The sequence below is a fragment of the Peromyscus maniculatus genome, chromosome 4, assembly GCF_049852395.1.
Source record: "Peromyscus maniculatus bairdii isolate BWxNUB_F1_BW_parent chromosome 4, HU_Pman_BW_mat_3.1, whole genome shotgun sequence".
NCBI lineage: Eukaryota > Metazoa > Chordata > Mammalia > Rodentia > Cricetidae > Peromyscus > Peromyscus maniculatus.
In genome coordinates, this window is record NC_134855.1 from 150,317,176 (window position 1) to 150,332,125 (window position 14,950).

Sequence of the window (14,950 nt, forward strand, 5' to 3'; positions counted from 1 at the left end):
ATTTGCTCCATGACCACAATGACCTGGAGCATCCAATGGTTTACAGGTCCATTTAGAGATGTTTATACCAGTTACTACCTCTTTTGATGTCTGTGGGACAAGGTACTTCTTATATATGACCTTGGGACATAGCTGCAAAGGTAATGTTATCCCCATCTTACAAATGAGGATTATGAACAAGTGACTAACTTGGCTAATGAACTGCTAGAGGGCGGCCGCCATTTTGAGGAGGATGGGGTTTCCTGCTGGCAAATGAAGCCGAAGGCCTGACAGCAAGACGTTCTCACATCTGTGTGCGGCTCTGCCATCCTCTAGGAACTGAGACCCTTTCCAGCCTTTGGCTTTGCTGTCCATGGTCTGTGGGACTTACATTTGCTACCTCGTGGTCATAAAAGAGCTGTTGCCACAGCAGGTAGAAGAGTCGGAGATGGCTCTTGAGTAGGTAAGGACAGACTTTGACCTCCTGACCCTGGGTTCCGAATTATTCTGTCTTTGAAGCATTGCAAACCTTTGTGACAAGAGCCTAGAGGGAAAAAAAAATCACTCCTAATAAGACAGTCTGTGGCACTTATGGGAATTGTGCCATAATGACGGAACGTGAGTGGACGTGCTGCAAACCGTGACCTAGTGGATGCTTCAGGAGCCCCGGCAAGGCTCGCCCTCGCACTTTCAGCAACGGCAGCCAGTAATGCTTTTTTCTTTTGCATCCAGGTGGGTTTTTGTTTTCTTCACGTGAAACTGACAGGTCCCTTACTAAGAAGTACCTGTTGCTTTGATTTTATACATTTTAGCAAGGGAAGATTAGTTTCATTAGTTATAATAATTTAACCAACCAAGGCCAAAACATTTTCATGTTATACCTGAGCTATTCCATAACTGCTATAGTCAAGACAGATATTTTTTTTCCAACTTTTTTTTCTGAATCAGGGCCTCTCTAAGTAGCCCTGGCTGTCCTGGAACTCTCTATGTAGACCAGGCTGGTCTTGAACTCACCTGCCTCGGTCTCCTGAATGCTGGGATTAAAGGTGAACACCACTATGCCCAACTATTTTTCAGCCTTGTAAATGTTTATTTACTTGTGTGTGTGTGTGTGTGAGAGTGCACACGTGTGTGCACAGCAGACACTCTCAGGAGTCAGTTTTCTCCTTCTACCACGTGGATCTCAGGGATCAAACTCACACTGCCAGGCTTAGCAGCAAGTGCCTTTACCTACTGAGCCATCCTGCTGGCCCAGCTTTTACTTTTTATGGGTTAGAATCTGATTTTAGAAGAAGGTCTAAACTTTCATGGTCTTCAAGGCTCTATTTCCTTGATCTATCTCCATGAAAACCTGAAGGTTGACGTCACCCCCACCTTTAGCTCAGGGATCCCAGTGGACTATACATGGGCTGACAGGCTGCTTTTGGAAAGTATGGGGAGAGAAACTAGACAAAACGAGGCAGTTCAACCGCATTCCCCAGAAGTCACTGGTCACCAGGCTCTTGGAACAAGGTTAGTGGCTTCCAGCTGTCCTGCAGCGAGGGTTAGAGGACTGGGCACTGCTGTGGCGAATGAATGCTGTTGCTTTCCAGAGAAGAAGAAATGAACTCATGTTTCACGCACTCCTCACTCCACCTGGATGCCCAGCCGCTGGGAAAGCATCACTTCCCCGGGAACTGGACACTGATGGCAGGACCAGCCTTCACTGTGTCACCTGCCACTCACCAGCAGCTGCTGCTGGGGGCAGCCAGCTGTCCCTGCCAGAGGTGTTGCCGGTCTCAGTCCACCAGGAAAAACATCCAGAGACAATGTGGCTATGTGGATGTGGCTGAGTTCTAAGAACACTTTGCCAGTACTGGCATTTGAATTTATGTGATTTCCACATGTCACGATAATATTTTTCTTTTGTTTTTTTTTTCAGCCATTAAAAAATATAGAAACCACCTTTAACTTGTGGGCCAGATTAAAAAATAGGTGGTAGACCGGATTTGGTCTGTGAACTGTAGTTTACTGATGTCTAAATTCCCATCTCATTTAATTCTCACAAGAGCCACAAACTGGTTCCATCAGTATCCCCATATAAAGGATAAGTAAACTGAGGTTCAGGGGGAAATGTGATCTGGAGATAATGGTGCCTGGGTCATAGCTGTTTATCTTCATTCCCTCCAAGTGATGGGAAGCTAGATGGTAAATGTGGAGCCTTAAAATTGGAAATGCAAGGTAAAGGGCTAAGCAAGGGGAAAAAAGCAATGTATAAAATGTTTCTTCATTTCATGAAAAATGTCTTGCTTTCCTTCTGTGTTACTTTTTGATACTAGGAATTTATCTACTAATTCAGCTATATTCCTGTTTTAAGCATATGGTACAAAGTGAAATGTGCTTGGTTGTTTCAGGTCAACTCCAGATTTTGTACTTGAGCTGCAAGGAATACAGGGATCCTAGGATGAATGGAAACACTGATTTTCACCAAATGTTTCTCTTTAGAGAACTCAGTCTGTGAGCAGACTTGTGCTTTTCAGGTTGACAGGAGAGAAGATTCTGGCTTCTTAGAAAATACCAGGAAAGTTCACAAGAACTTTCTAGAATCAAGAGAGGAGGCCTGAGCTTTGCTGAGCTATTAACTTTGACTCAAGAAATAACAGAGGAAAGGATAGAATGAAAGAAAGAGTGAATGAATGGACAAAAGAATGTATGAAGGAACAGGACCAAGAGATTGTCGAGACTTTTCTCTTAATAAGAATAATAACACTTCTAGAGGAACAATGGGAACTCACTGGACATGGGATGGGAAGAAGAGGAAGGACAGGAACATGGGAGTAGCACTCAAAGTACATCATATACTTGTATGAAAATGTCCTTATGTGATTCAATACCATGGGAAGTGAATAGATGCTGATGAATATAGAATACATATAAAAGGAATCATACACAGCCATTCCAGTGTTCACCCCTATCATGACTAACATTTTAGGGAAAATGTTTGGATTTCCAACATCCATTTGGTTCCAGTAACTAAATAAAAATGAAAACATATACACTGTTCATGGTAAGTGAACAAGAGACTCCAGAGGAGGCAAGTACATTTACCCTTGACAAAGTGATCACGTCCTTTTGTTGTCTTAAGAAGCTGTACATTCACTTACCCCAATCATAAAAATGTCCAGTCTGTATCGCTTTCAGTATTGAGAGCTGGTGTCTTCGGCCTGGAGCTGCCAAGGCCCCTTTTAGTAATCTCTCAGGATGAGATTTTCAAAAGACACATTGTGTGTGTGTGCGCGCGTGCGTGCGTGCGTGTGTGTGTGTGTGTGTGTGTGTGTGTGTGTGTGCATGAGAGAGAGAGAGATCTCATACAACACCATTCCTTTGGACATGAGTGAACTGTTTTAAAATTTTTGACTACCTCTAGAAGATTAAAGGCCAGAAATATCTGGCCATCAGTCTATCAGACCCCTGGGGTCAGCTCTCTGGTAGAGACAATAGTCTGGATTATTGCTGTAAGACATCCTCATGCCTGATACAAATGGCTGGATCTGAGTACCACCCAAAGTTAGTGAGAATCTGGATAACCATGGAAACGAAAGTGAAGAAGTAGTCAAGGCAGAACAAAGCAGAAGATGCAACCCCATCCCTTAAGAATGTGCAAAGCCATTACTATGTGGAGTAGACTCGTTCAGCCCCTGAAGGATGACAAGCTAAAAAAGGGATGCTCTGATTTTGGATCTACTTTTGTGTAGATTCAATGGGAATGATAAAGAGTTGATCCAATGTTGGTCCCCCGCACCTTGGCCCCTGATCATGGGAAGGGATGAAAGAGTCTACAGTGGATACAAAACACAGGACATGCAAAACAAGGGATCCCCGAGCTGAACACCCAATGGCCCGACACACCGAAGATGACAATGATTTAAGATGATTTGAGATGTCATGGAGTCACTTACATTCTCCTCTGCACCTGTGGAAAGTGAATCCTCTTTAACTGACTAGAGGAAGATAAAAACAAAAACAAGAGTCAAGATGTTACCAAAGTAAGTCACCCAAGAGCAAAGGGTCATCTGGTCTACCAGTCCATAGGGTAGTTCTCACATACTGAACTGTTAATGTAGACCTTGTTTGAGCAAGAATTTGAAGGAGGCTTCCACAAAGGCAAACAGTATAGCAAGATGATAAAAGTTGTGTATTTCAAGATGCAACAAACAAAGAATAAACACAGTGTCACAGGTAGGGTATGCTTGGAACAGGAATGATTGTCACAGAAAACGCTAGCTGCAGAGTTGTGGCTGTGGGAAAGAACATATTTGCTTCACATTTTCTAGTAGCCAATAAAAACAAAACAATAATAATAACTATATAATAATATAAAACAATAGTTATTATTGTTGTTGCTGAATGTCATACATTTCATGCTAGCTTTGAATTTACTCTATAGTCAAAGACGACTTTGAATTTCTGATTCTCCTGCCTCCACTTTCCCAGGACTGTGATTCCAAGTGTGCACTACCACGTGCACTACTATCCTCACTTATATGATATTGGGGAGCAAATCCAGGGCTTCCTGCATGGCGGGCAAACATTCTACCAACTGAACTACATTCCTAGCCCAAGAGGGAAATACAGTCCTTCAACACACAGCTACTGTTAGGCAAAACCAGATAACTTCTTGAAATTCTATAAGAGAAACAGAGAAGTGTGCTCTGGGTCTTGAAGCAAGCAGGTACCCCCACCTTATAAGAGGGTCCCCAGCCTTATCTGACTGTAGTCCTTGGTCAGCACTGGGGGCTGCTCCCAACACTAACCCTTGGTCTTGGGCAACTCTGTCCTGCTCAAGTTCAACCTGGGTGGACTAGTCCATGGAAGACCAGGGCTTAGGGTTTCACATACTCTAATCCAGACACCCTGTTATCCCCCTGGAGTCACATGGCATTTAGAGTCCTTCCCCAAACAGGAGAGGGGGCATCCTGATTCTTCCAAAGGTCAAATGGAACCTCTGTCAGTTGGCTATGACTCTGGAAGTCATCTTGATAGCTTTCCTTCAGTGGTTCTTAAACCTTGGTGTGTGGGGCATTTGTGGATACAGACTGCCTTGAGAATTTCCCAGAAACAAAATACTTTGCAGATGATACCAGGATACTCACAGACCTTCTGTGTCTTTTTCTTAGATTCCAGGTTAAAACCATTTCCCTATACCCATTTTAGTCCTGCTTAGTAACAGGAAGGGGAAGAAGGGAAGAGATATTTACATATGCATCTCTCAGGTGCCTGACATGCTTTATCTCCCTTAATGTGTCTCAAGCAACAAGTATATGACCACCATTTACAGTGCAAGAAGCGACACAGAGAAGCCAAGTCACTTGCTCAGGTGAAATAGAGTGGAGGATACTGTTCTGAAAGTCAAGTCCCCAGCTGGTGACTGTGAACTTGCAAGCTTCCTAGCTAAGATCATTGGCTTAGACTGTTTGTTTCTGCCCATCTTATTTCCATATTGAGGACATCCTGGGCACAGAGGAACCCCAACATTTCTGAAAGTTTCTGTTGATGCGGAAATGATGCCACAGTCAAAACCATTTACAAGGGATGCTGCTGTCTTGGAGGGTGTGCTGGCTGGAGTTGGTCAACTTGACAGAAACCTAGACATATCTGGAAGGAGAAGATTTTAACTGAGCAAATGCCTCCATAACCTTGGCCTCTAGGCAAATCTGTGGGATATTGTCTTGATTAGTGATCAGTGTGGGAGGGCCCAGCTCTCTGTGGGTGTTGCCACCCCCGGGCAGGAGTTTCTGGGTTGTATAAGGAAGCAGGCTTAGCAAGCCATGGGGAGCAAGCCAGTAAGCAGCAGCCCTCCATTGCCTCTGCATCAGCTCCTGCCTCCAGGATCCTGCCCTGTTTGAGTTCCTGCCCTGACTTCCATCAATGATGGAGTGTGACCTGAGAGTTGTAAGCTGAAATAAACTCTTTCCTCCCAAAATTGCTCTTGATCATAATGTTTTATCACAGCAATAGAAAAGTAACTAAGACAGAGCCAACTTCTCTCTCTAGGCCAGTGGGGAGCTATTTAATATTACACACAGGTAATATTATATAGAATTAAAGACTCAAGGGATACCTGACCTCCTCAACTCCAACCTACAATAGCTTCTGGAGTCAAAATATTGTTTACATTAGGTTGAGGAAACATTACCCCCACCCCCTACCACCACACACACACCATTTAAAAGCAGAGCTCACAAGGTTTCAAGGCTCTTTCCCATCCCAGCTCTCTGTCATGAGGCCAGTCCTATCTGGATATTCCTGTCTGTAAGGTTCCTATATTGTCAGTTGCTCACTGTGTTCTAGAAAACACTGTCAGCTTGGTGTAGGTGACTGAGAGGGACAGGAGGAGTTCATTCTGATCTTCACTATGGCTTTAGATTTCCAGATCCTTCTGCCTGTTGGGGGGTTTGGAGTGTAGCTCAGGTGATAGCATGCTTGGTTAGCATGCACAAATCCGAGTTCCACCCCCAGCATCACATGAACCCGGCATGGTGGCACATGCCTCTAAAAATCCCAGCACTTGGGAGGTGGACCAGAAAGGTAAGATTAGCTACCTGGTGGGTTCATGACCAGTCTGAGATTGCTATGTTACACTTTGAAAGTCATACTATCCAGACATTCCCCTCCCGCTCCTATACGCATACTTTTTAAAGTGGTTTATTTGTGTGTGTCTCTCTTTGTGGTACAGCATGTATATGGAGGTCAGAGACCAACTTGTAGAAGTTCTCTCCATCCATCATGCAGGTCCCAGGGACCAAACTCAGGTCATCAGGCTTGGCAATAAGCACTCACTGAATCATCTGATTAGCCTGAACGTCCTTATTTTGAGAGCTCATGAGCGTCCCTCACACTTGAGCAATTTTATAGCATCTTCCAGTTCAAAACTGTCCTGTACTACTTGAATCTACTTTCTATTTTTCTCTACATTGACCGTAGTTTTGCTTAGATCAGACTGTTTATAATCAGAGCCTTTGCTGTGTCAACAGAACCACAAATAAATTAAGTTCTAAATGTAATGTCTGCTAATATCTAGCTGGCTGTTGTGGTCTATGCAAACTGACTCCTGTCTTCCATCAACCTCAAAGCCAAGAGCGTCACAAGACAGCATCCGGGGCACACACTCAGCTCTGCTGGAAGCTGATGTTTCCACTGATGTATTTCAAAACTTTGCTGATTTATGGCTTTGTTCTGCTAAGATAAAAACTTCATGAAACTGTGACTGTTGGGGTTTGGTGTTTCAGATAACCCAAGTCTGTGTTCCTGGGTCATGGTCACCAATAGTTAACTTCAGAGTAAACTCTTTCTCCCTTTGAGGTAAGAGCTGTGCTTTCCATGTCAACAGTGACTTAGTTGAGACCCTGTCTCAAACTAAAAAAAAAAAGGGTGCATGTGGGTGGATATGGGGTGGAGGGGATATGGTTCAGTGGTAGAGTACTTGCTTGCCTAGGTTCAATCCCCTGTATGTATGGTTTCTCTTTTTGTTTGTTTGTTTTGTTTTGTATACTAAAGTGGTGGCACAGTAAAGAATAATTTCTATTACCAAAAAGAGATCTCCTCTTAACGTCACCCTAAAGGATGAGATTAGAACAGAAAAGGGAAATAGCTATGCACCGTGTAATGTTAAGTGTTTCTAGGACTGTACGAAAGAACCATCAAATCTTTCTGAACCTTGTAGATGTTTACAAACTTGTCTGCAGCTGCAGCCTCCCAACCAGCAGCTACTGGAACACTGAGTTAGCATAAAGATTCAGAAGAGCCAAGAGGCCAGTTCCAGCCACGCCTTCACATCTGGTGTAAGAGAACATCAGCCCAGCACCCAAGTCCTGGACACCGTGACTGTAGGGGCAGGCTCAGGGTTAGTGTTCGGTTGTGCAACTCTGCTTGCATAACTTCCCCCTCTGGAAGGTGAGCAGGTGGAAGAAACAAGAACAGTGTCTGGAGTCAGGTACAGTTGGCCATAGACTCTGGAGAAGCTGGTGTGTAGGAAGCAGAGCAGAAAGACAGTGGTCAAGGGGAAAAAAGCAGAAAGAGCATTCACAGGAGGAAGTAAGAACTCCAGGAGTCTGCTGCCTCTGCAGTCAGTCTGCAGGAGTGGCTGCTGGTGGCTGGTAGATCAAGTCCGACCAGCTCAGCCGCCCTTAAATTGCCTGTGTTCTACAGAGAGAAGAGACTTTGTGGGTGCTGAGGAGAAACCATATTAAATGATGCCCCCAGGAGCCCAAGAATTGACCTTGGATTCTGCCCCCAGAGAGCCAATCCAGGTAGGCATTGCAAGTGGGACATTGCAAGTCGCAGATGAACTATGCTGGAGTCCAAGAGTTGGGACAGGTAGAGTGAATGGCCTGGTGACTCTCAATGGCTCTGGTGACAGTTCTATGGTTCGAGTTGATCCTAGATATATATGGAAGCCCAGAATAATTTATAATCACCTATCTGAGCTCCCTAGAGCCACACAGACAGGTCAAGTGGGGGCGGGACATAGACTCCTTTATATACGCCACATATATATGCAGTTCTTTCGCATACGTAAAAGCATTGAATACAGCCAGAAGTCAGTGATGGACAGGACCACATCTTGACCAAGACAGCTCAGCTGTGCATACATTTTGCGCTCTATTTAACCATAAACCTTACATCAGGGACCCAAAGATAGAGCTGGAGGTCAGTGAACCTCTTTATTTGTTCTTTTTCCCAATGTGGCCACATGAAATACTCACCCCCTTCTCACTATTGGCAGATTGAGGATGAGTGAATGAGCCTAGTTTTTAAGAGTTACCAAGACCCAGTCTCTCCAGCAACAAAGAGACATTGTAAACACTGCTTCAATGGCACCAGCTCCAAGGTTGGACTGGGGCAGGCAGGGTGTGCCGTGGGGCTCAGTTAAAATCTTAATGGCTCGCTCTCTGTAGTCAAGGGGCACACTGACTTTAAGACAGAGTTCTGGGTCATATCAACCTCAGCTTTTGTGCCAGTTTCTTGAGGGTTTTACTGTCTGTTGTTCAGTCTGCGTTAATGAACTCACCCAGCTGGTGAGCTTGATGAGTACTTTTACGTCATTTACTCCTTTTACTGATAAACAAATAAAACAGCAAGGCTGAGACCAGATTCCAGAGGCTTCCCCGACAGGAGCAGCCATGTGGGATGGTTTGCATTCTTCTGCTGTATTCAAATACATCAGATGCAGCCACAGAGCGCAAAATAAACAGAACCGCTACCGACGGAGATCAAAATTGTGCTCACAACCCACACCCTGGGGCTGCCAGTCGGGCTGTTAAGCGCTTCCCCTTGTCCTAAGTCATCTGTCACTTCTGAGCACTGGCCTCACCCTTGGGTGAGCTTTGCTGCTGTGCCGAAGCCTGTCTTTCTATGGAGGGCTGGGGCATGTCTCCACTCTTCTCTGGAAGCATGACATTGCCCATGATGAACCCAGTCTAGATCTTGGGTTTCATCTGATTTTGCCCCAGCCTGGTTTCCCGGCTCAGTACACGGGGGCAAAGGAGAGCCCTCGGCAGCCCCCTGCTCCTCTTCTCCATCATTCGGAGACGTCTGTGGCTGGGAGACCGGGAGGACCAGACCGCAGTTCGGTGCCTTCCACAGCCAAGGAGCAGGTGTGCCGGATAACACATGAAGAAGGGCGGAGAGGGCTTGATCACCCAGCCTGGGCACGTGTTCTGCGAGGGCACCGCAGAGGCAGGAAGGAAACCTGGACAGGGTGGCTGAGAAAGAGGATCTCTGGGAGCAACTGAAGAGCCTGCAGTGTTTTGAAGGAGAGGCTCAAGCTGTTCAGACCGAAAACGGAATAAACAGGACTGAGACCAAACCCAGAGGCTTCCTGAAAGGGAGCAGCCTAGTGATTTAATGCCCCATTAAATATGAATCTCAGATCAACAAATAATAATTTTACTAGCATGAATATGTCCCAAATATTGAATGAAACATACTTAACCTATACTGAAATCACTTTTTATTAATAATTTTAATAACATGTGAGTGTTTTTCCATTTCTCAATCTCTTTTTGATAATCAGGGAACGTCTGGTATGAGAGAATCATTCAAACCTCAGAAACAGAATCACCCAGTCTCCTCTAGTAGCACTTAGCTCTTAATTGGTTAATCTAAAAAATAGTCTGGCCCCCTTAACAACACTAAACACTCCAATTAAAAAAAAAAATGGCAGGATCCCATTGAAGATATGTTGCCAAGAGCAAGGAGCTACAAGCCAGGCGAAATTCCAGCATGGACAGGAGAGGTGGAGAGGAAGTCCCACCTCTAGCCAGGGTACCATAGGCAACTGACAGCTGCTGGGAGAGCAAGCTCGGTTTTCTTTACAAGAGTAGCCCCTGGTAAGCAGGCCACACTCCAGTGGGAGGCCACACATGCAAGAATAAATGGGTCACACAAATGGGACTTGATGGGTGAAGAAGTTAAAAAAAAAAAGGGAGGACATAGAGCTGAATGGGTAGGGAAGGGGTGAATCTGGGGGGAGTCAGGGGAGGGGTGAATATGATCAAACACATTGCTCGGAATTCTTAGAGATCTAATAAAGACATAAAAAACCATATAAAGAGCTTCACAGCACATAATTTATCCATGTCAGCTCCACCTACAAGGGCTCTCTTGTTTAAAAGAATGTGTCCAACTCTTAGAAGAGATTTTTTTCTTTAAGATAGGACATGGCCCATTTTGATCATGTGATAGTTGGTCTGAGCTCACAAATGTCACATGACATCACAGATGTTAGACCTTTTCCACAGATCCTGAACATTTCATCTCATCTCTAGTTTTCTGGGAGCGCCTAGCCTTTATCGGGGCTTCCTTACCTAGGCCCCACATGAGGATGGAAAAATCTGTCAGTGAGACAAACAGCCCGGAAGGCTCAGCATGTGATGGCTTGGAGGTGTGTCAGCCTTACTGTGGGGGCAGACTCCACCTGTCACACCCTCAGCACTCTACTGTCCTCTCCCTGACGACTCTGTCACTGACAGAGCATCGAGGGGTCCTGGGTCCTGTTTTCCTGTCCAGTGTGGGACTCTGACCATAAGCAAGCTATGCTGTGGCATTCCCTCGGCTTCTGCCAGCACCAGCTGCAAGCCAAGCCCCCCCCACCCCTCCCACCCCCCCCCCCCCCCGCCTCTCCCACACACCCAACAACAGCCTCTCACTGTGGCCTCAGCACTGACTTCCAGCCTCCACTCCTTCGCCATTCACAGGAATTTCCCCCACAAATCACTCATACTTCTGTTTGGTGTGTGCTTCTTGGAGAATCCAAATTTGCCATCACACCAGAACACTTTTTACGTAACATGATCTCTTTTCACTGGGTTCTTTTTTAAACTCAATGCACTTGGCGTCAACTTGAGCAATAAATCTGCTTGCAAAAAGGGTTTATTTGTGTGTGTGTGTGTGCGCCCACAGAAACCAGAGGCATCAGGTCCCCTGGGGCTGGAGCTGCAGGCAGTTGTGAGCCCCCCAGTATGGGCACAGGAACTGAACCCGGGTTCTCTACAAGAGTGCAACTTGCTCTGAACCACTCTCTAGCTTGCAAAAGTCTATGCTGATCTAAAGTATAATATGTTAATATGCTTTGAAGATTTGTACAATTCTTTTTTTTTTTTTTTTGTTTTAGACCAGTTTTCTCTGCTTAGTCCTGGCTGTCCTGGAACTTACTATATAGATCAGGCTGGCCTTGAAATCACAGAGATCCTCTTGCCTCTGCCTCATGAATGGTGGGATTAAAGGCATGTATTACCAAGCCTGGCTGAATATATGCATAACTATCATATGTACTTGTATATATGGTATATAACTATGTAGATGATATATATATATATAATACATGTAAGTCTCATAATATATGAATATACAATCATTCTTTAAATGTGAATATTCAAATATGAGTCACTGAAGTCATCTTCTGTGCCACCAATATGTGCACATAAATGATTTGGAAACTGTTTCCTATGTTATACTGCTGGCAAAATACTAAATTAGTATGTAGGCAGAAATAGAATTGAAATAGTAGTTGACATGTTCCAATGTGTTCATGAATGAGAGGAATCAGTGTCCAGGGAAAAATCTACAAGAAAAACTTTCTGTACAACAAGAAATAAACAAAACTAAAAAGTGGCTCAGAGGTCCAGCCGGATTCTCGCCAAGCGAGTGAAACCGAGGGGCATTTGCTGCTGTTTTGTGCAGTGTTCCGAGTGCAGGGGTTTTGAGGACGCCACTGACTCGGGTTCTTCCAGCTGTATGAATCCACCCCGGCTTCTCTTTCATCTTTTGGAGAACTTTAAACCGGGTCGCAGTTCTGAACACGGGTTACAGGGCTTTGCTCTGCACCAATGGGTAAAGCCCCACTCTCGGACCACGGCAGCCCGGCCACCATTTCTGTGCGCGCGGCACCTCTGCCAGCTTGGCTGTACTACAGGTCACGCTCCCCTGCTGGTGGTCTGATGGACACCGTATTTTCTAAAATGGGGATTAAGAATCGGCTCACCAGGGCTGCATCTGGACAGGGAGAGGTAAAGACATAGAGGGGGTCCTCTGCCCTGGAAGAGTGTGTGCTGAGGAAGCCTGGGCTATTGACCATTGAAGAGGGACAAGACAGTCGTCACACCACAGCCCTCCGTCACTAACCCTAGTCATTCAAAGAATGGCAACTGTTACTTGTTCACAGCCTTTTCTCCCCTACAGAGCACCTGTGAATAGCATGACGATGGCAAGCTAAATCACAGAGGAGGGAAATATCGTCTGAGAATCATCAACATCCATGGGCCCCCAGGACCCTGAAAACTATGGCAAGCTAAATCACAGAGGACAATAACGTATGAGAATCATCAACGTCCATCGCCCTGGACCCTGTGAACTCCTTGCGACCAGACTCACCTTCTTCCAAAACAGCTTTCCCAGAGGCAGTGCGGTGGGCCCCGACTTCTCCTTGCTGCCTTCTCTTGGGTCGCTGGCTGCTGCAGGAGGCACATGACTTGGTGGGCTGCAGCCTTTCGAACTCTTGGTTGCCCCTTGAGGCTCCTGGGCTGTGAGGTTGGCTTTATCTGACTTGAGATTGGCTGAAGTACTGGGTGAGTTTTCAGTCTCCTAAGAAGTTTGTTTGTAAAAAGGAAAGTGAAAAACTCAAAACAATCTCACAGTTTCAAAAGTAAAAGATTCTCTGTTAAAATAAGCACAGGCTGGGGTCAAGCATGGTGTTAGTCCTTTTTTCTTTCTAATTTTCTGTTTTATGCAAATTTCCACTGTGAATATAGCTTTGTGTTAAAGAATATATATATATTCCAGATATTTCCCTTTTGGGAAAGAAACAAGGGGAAGATTTGTTATGATTAGTAATGATGCTTATGTAAGTAATTTAGTGGGGGTAGGTTTTGGGGAGAGTGGTATGCTATTAGAAAGTGGAGTTCTGGGCGGGCTCTTGGCTCAGTGGGTAAAGGAACTTGGTTAAAAACAAAACAAAACAAAAAAACCTTTCTTTCCTTCCTTTCTTCCTTTTTACATTGATTGATTGATTGAGTGTGTGTGTGTGTGTGTGTGTGTGTGTGTGTGTGTCTTGTGTCTCAGCTGTAGGAGATATCCATCCCCTCAGGTTCACCAAGAAGCTGTCCTCTAAGTCAGAAAGGGAAATCCTAACAGGTAGAAGTAATTTTAGTATAAATTTAAATATATTTCATGCAATATTTGGAACATACTTATGCTAGAAAAATTAATATTTGCTGATTTGAAATTCAGACTTACTGGGACATTCCTAAAATTACTTCCTTTTCTTAATAATTTTAAATTACTATATAAAGAATGGATTGCAAGATAACACAAAATTATTTCTTGTGTATCTGAAGCCTGAATTTCACTGCACATGCTATATTCTACCTGGTGACCCTACCCGTAGGAGTCTAACAGCTCTGGGGACTATCTTCTTAATAAATAAGTCATCCCCTTGATTTTAATTCTGGATGTGGGACATAGGAGGTCTCAATAAGGTACAAACATCAGAACAAGAACACCAAACAATGGGTATGTGGAAAGCAGAAGAGTCCCATGGGCCGGCTTCTAATAAAAACTGCAGCTTCCCACTGAGAGGACAGGAAGGAGCTGGCCAAACCTTTTCAAGCAATGCCTGGCCTCAGGTATGTTTAAGCAAATCTTGGGGATGATACGTATGCACTTCCAGACTTGGCTTCACTTTGAATCTGTTAGGATTTCCCTTTCTGACTTAGAGGACAGCTTCTTGGTGAACCTGAGGGGATGGATATCTCCTACAGCTGAGACACAAGACACAGACAGGATCTGGTTTACTGTTTTGAGGACCTTGATTCCCCCCCCCCCCAAGGACAACAGAATAATCAAAAGAAGAGAAGAGAGTGTGGTGGTTTGAATGTGATTGACTCCCATAAGCTCACAGGGAGTGGTACTACTAGGAGGTGTGGCTTTGTTGGAGTGGGTGTGGCCTTGTTGGAGGAAGTGTGCCATTGTAGGGGTGGACCCTGAGGTCTCATATATGCTCAAGCCACACCCAGTGTCTCAGTCCTCTTCCTGTTGTTTTCTGATCAAGATGTAGCTAGCACCACGTCTGCCTGCATGCTACCATGCTTCCCTCCACGATAATGGACTAAACTTCTGAAAAGGTAATCCACCCTAATTAAATGTTTTTCCTTTATAAGAGTTTTGATGGTCATGGTGTCTCTTCACAGCAATAGAAACCCTAACTAAGACAGAAAGAAAGTTCTCAACACACAGGTAAAAGCCGATGACCTATATGTAGCAAACTGTATAAATGAGAATTGGGAACATTTGGGATCATCCTATTTTAATTGATATTTGCATGAAAAACACACTGATGTCAATCAAGGCACATCCTTGAAGCTCCTGTGTCTGGGTTACAGAAGCCCAGAAGAGGGCACTTCCTGTAATATTTTAAGAGTTCAGATTCCATCCT

At 44.7% G+C, this 14,950-nt stretch overlaps 1 protein-coding gene across 20 annotated transcripts in view; it reads right to left on the minus strand.

Annotated features, from left to right (window-relative positions):
• The window catches only part of Bcas1 (brain enriched myelin associated protein 1), an 84,706-nt gene that overhangs the window by 23,862 nt on the left and 45,894 nt on the right, over window positions 1-14,950 (minus strand). For 13 of the 20 annotated variants that reach the window (XM_076571257.1, XM_076571254.1, XM_076571263.1 and 10 more), the window contains 2 exons: window positions 12,892-13,101; window positions 3,918-3,959 (listed from right to left, as the gene is read on the minus strand). In XM_076571257.1, the coding sequence (XP_076427372.1) occupies window positions 3,918-3,959; window positions 12,892-13,101 (252 nt within the window). The remainder of the gene's footprint in view (window positions 1-3,917; window positions 3,960-12,891; window positions 13,102-14,950) is intronic. The other 7 variants (XM_076571266.1, XM_076571260.1, XM_076571272.1 and 4 more) reach the window with 1 other exon arrangement.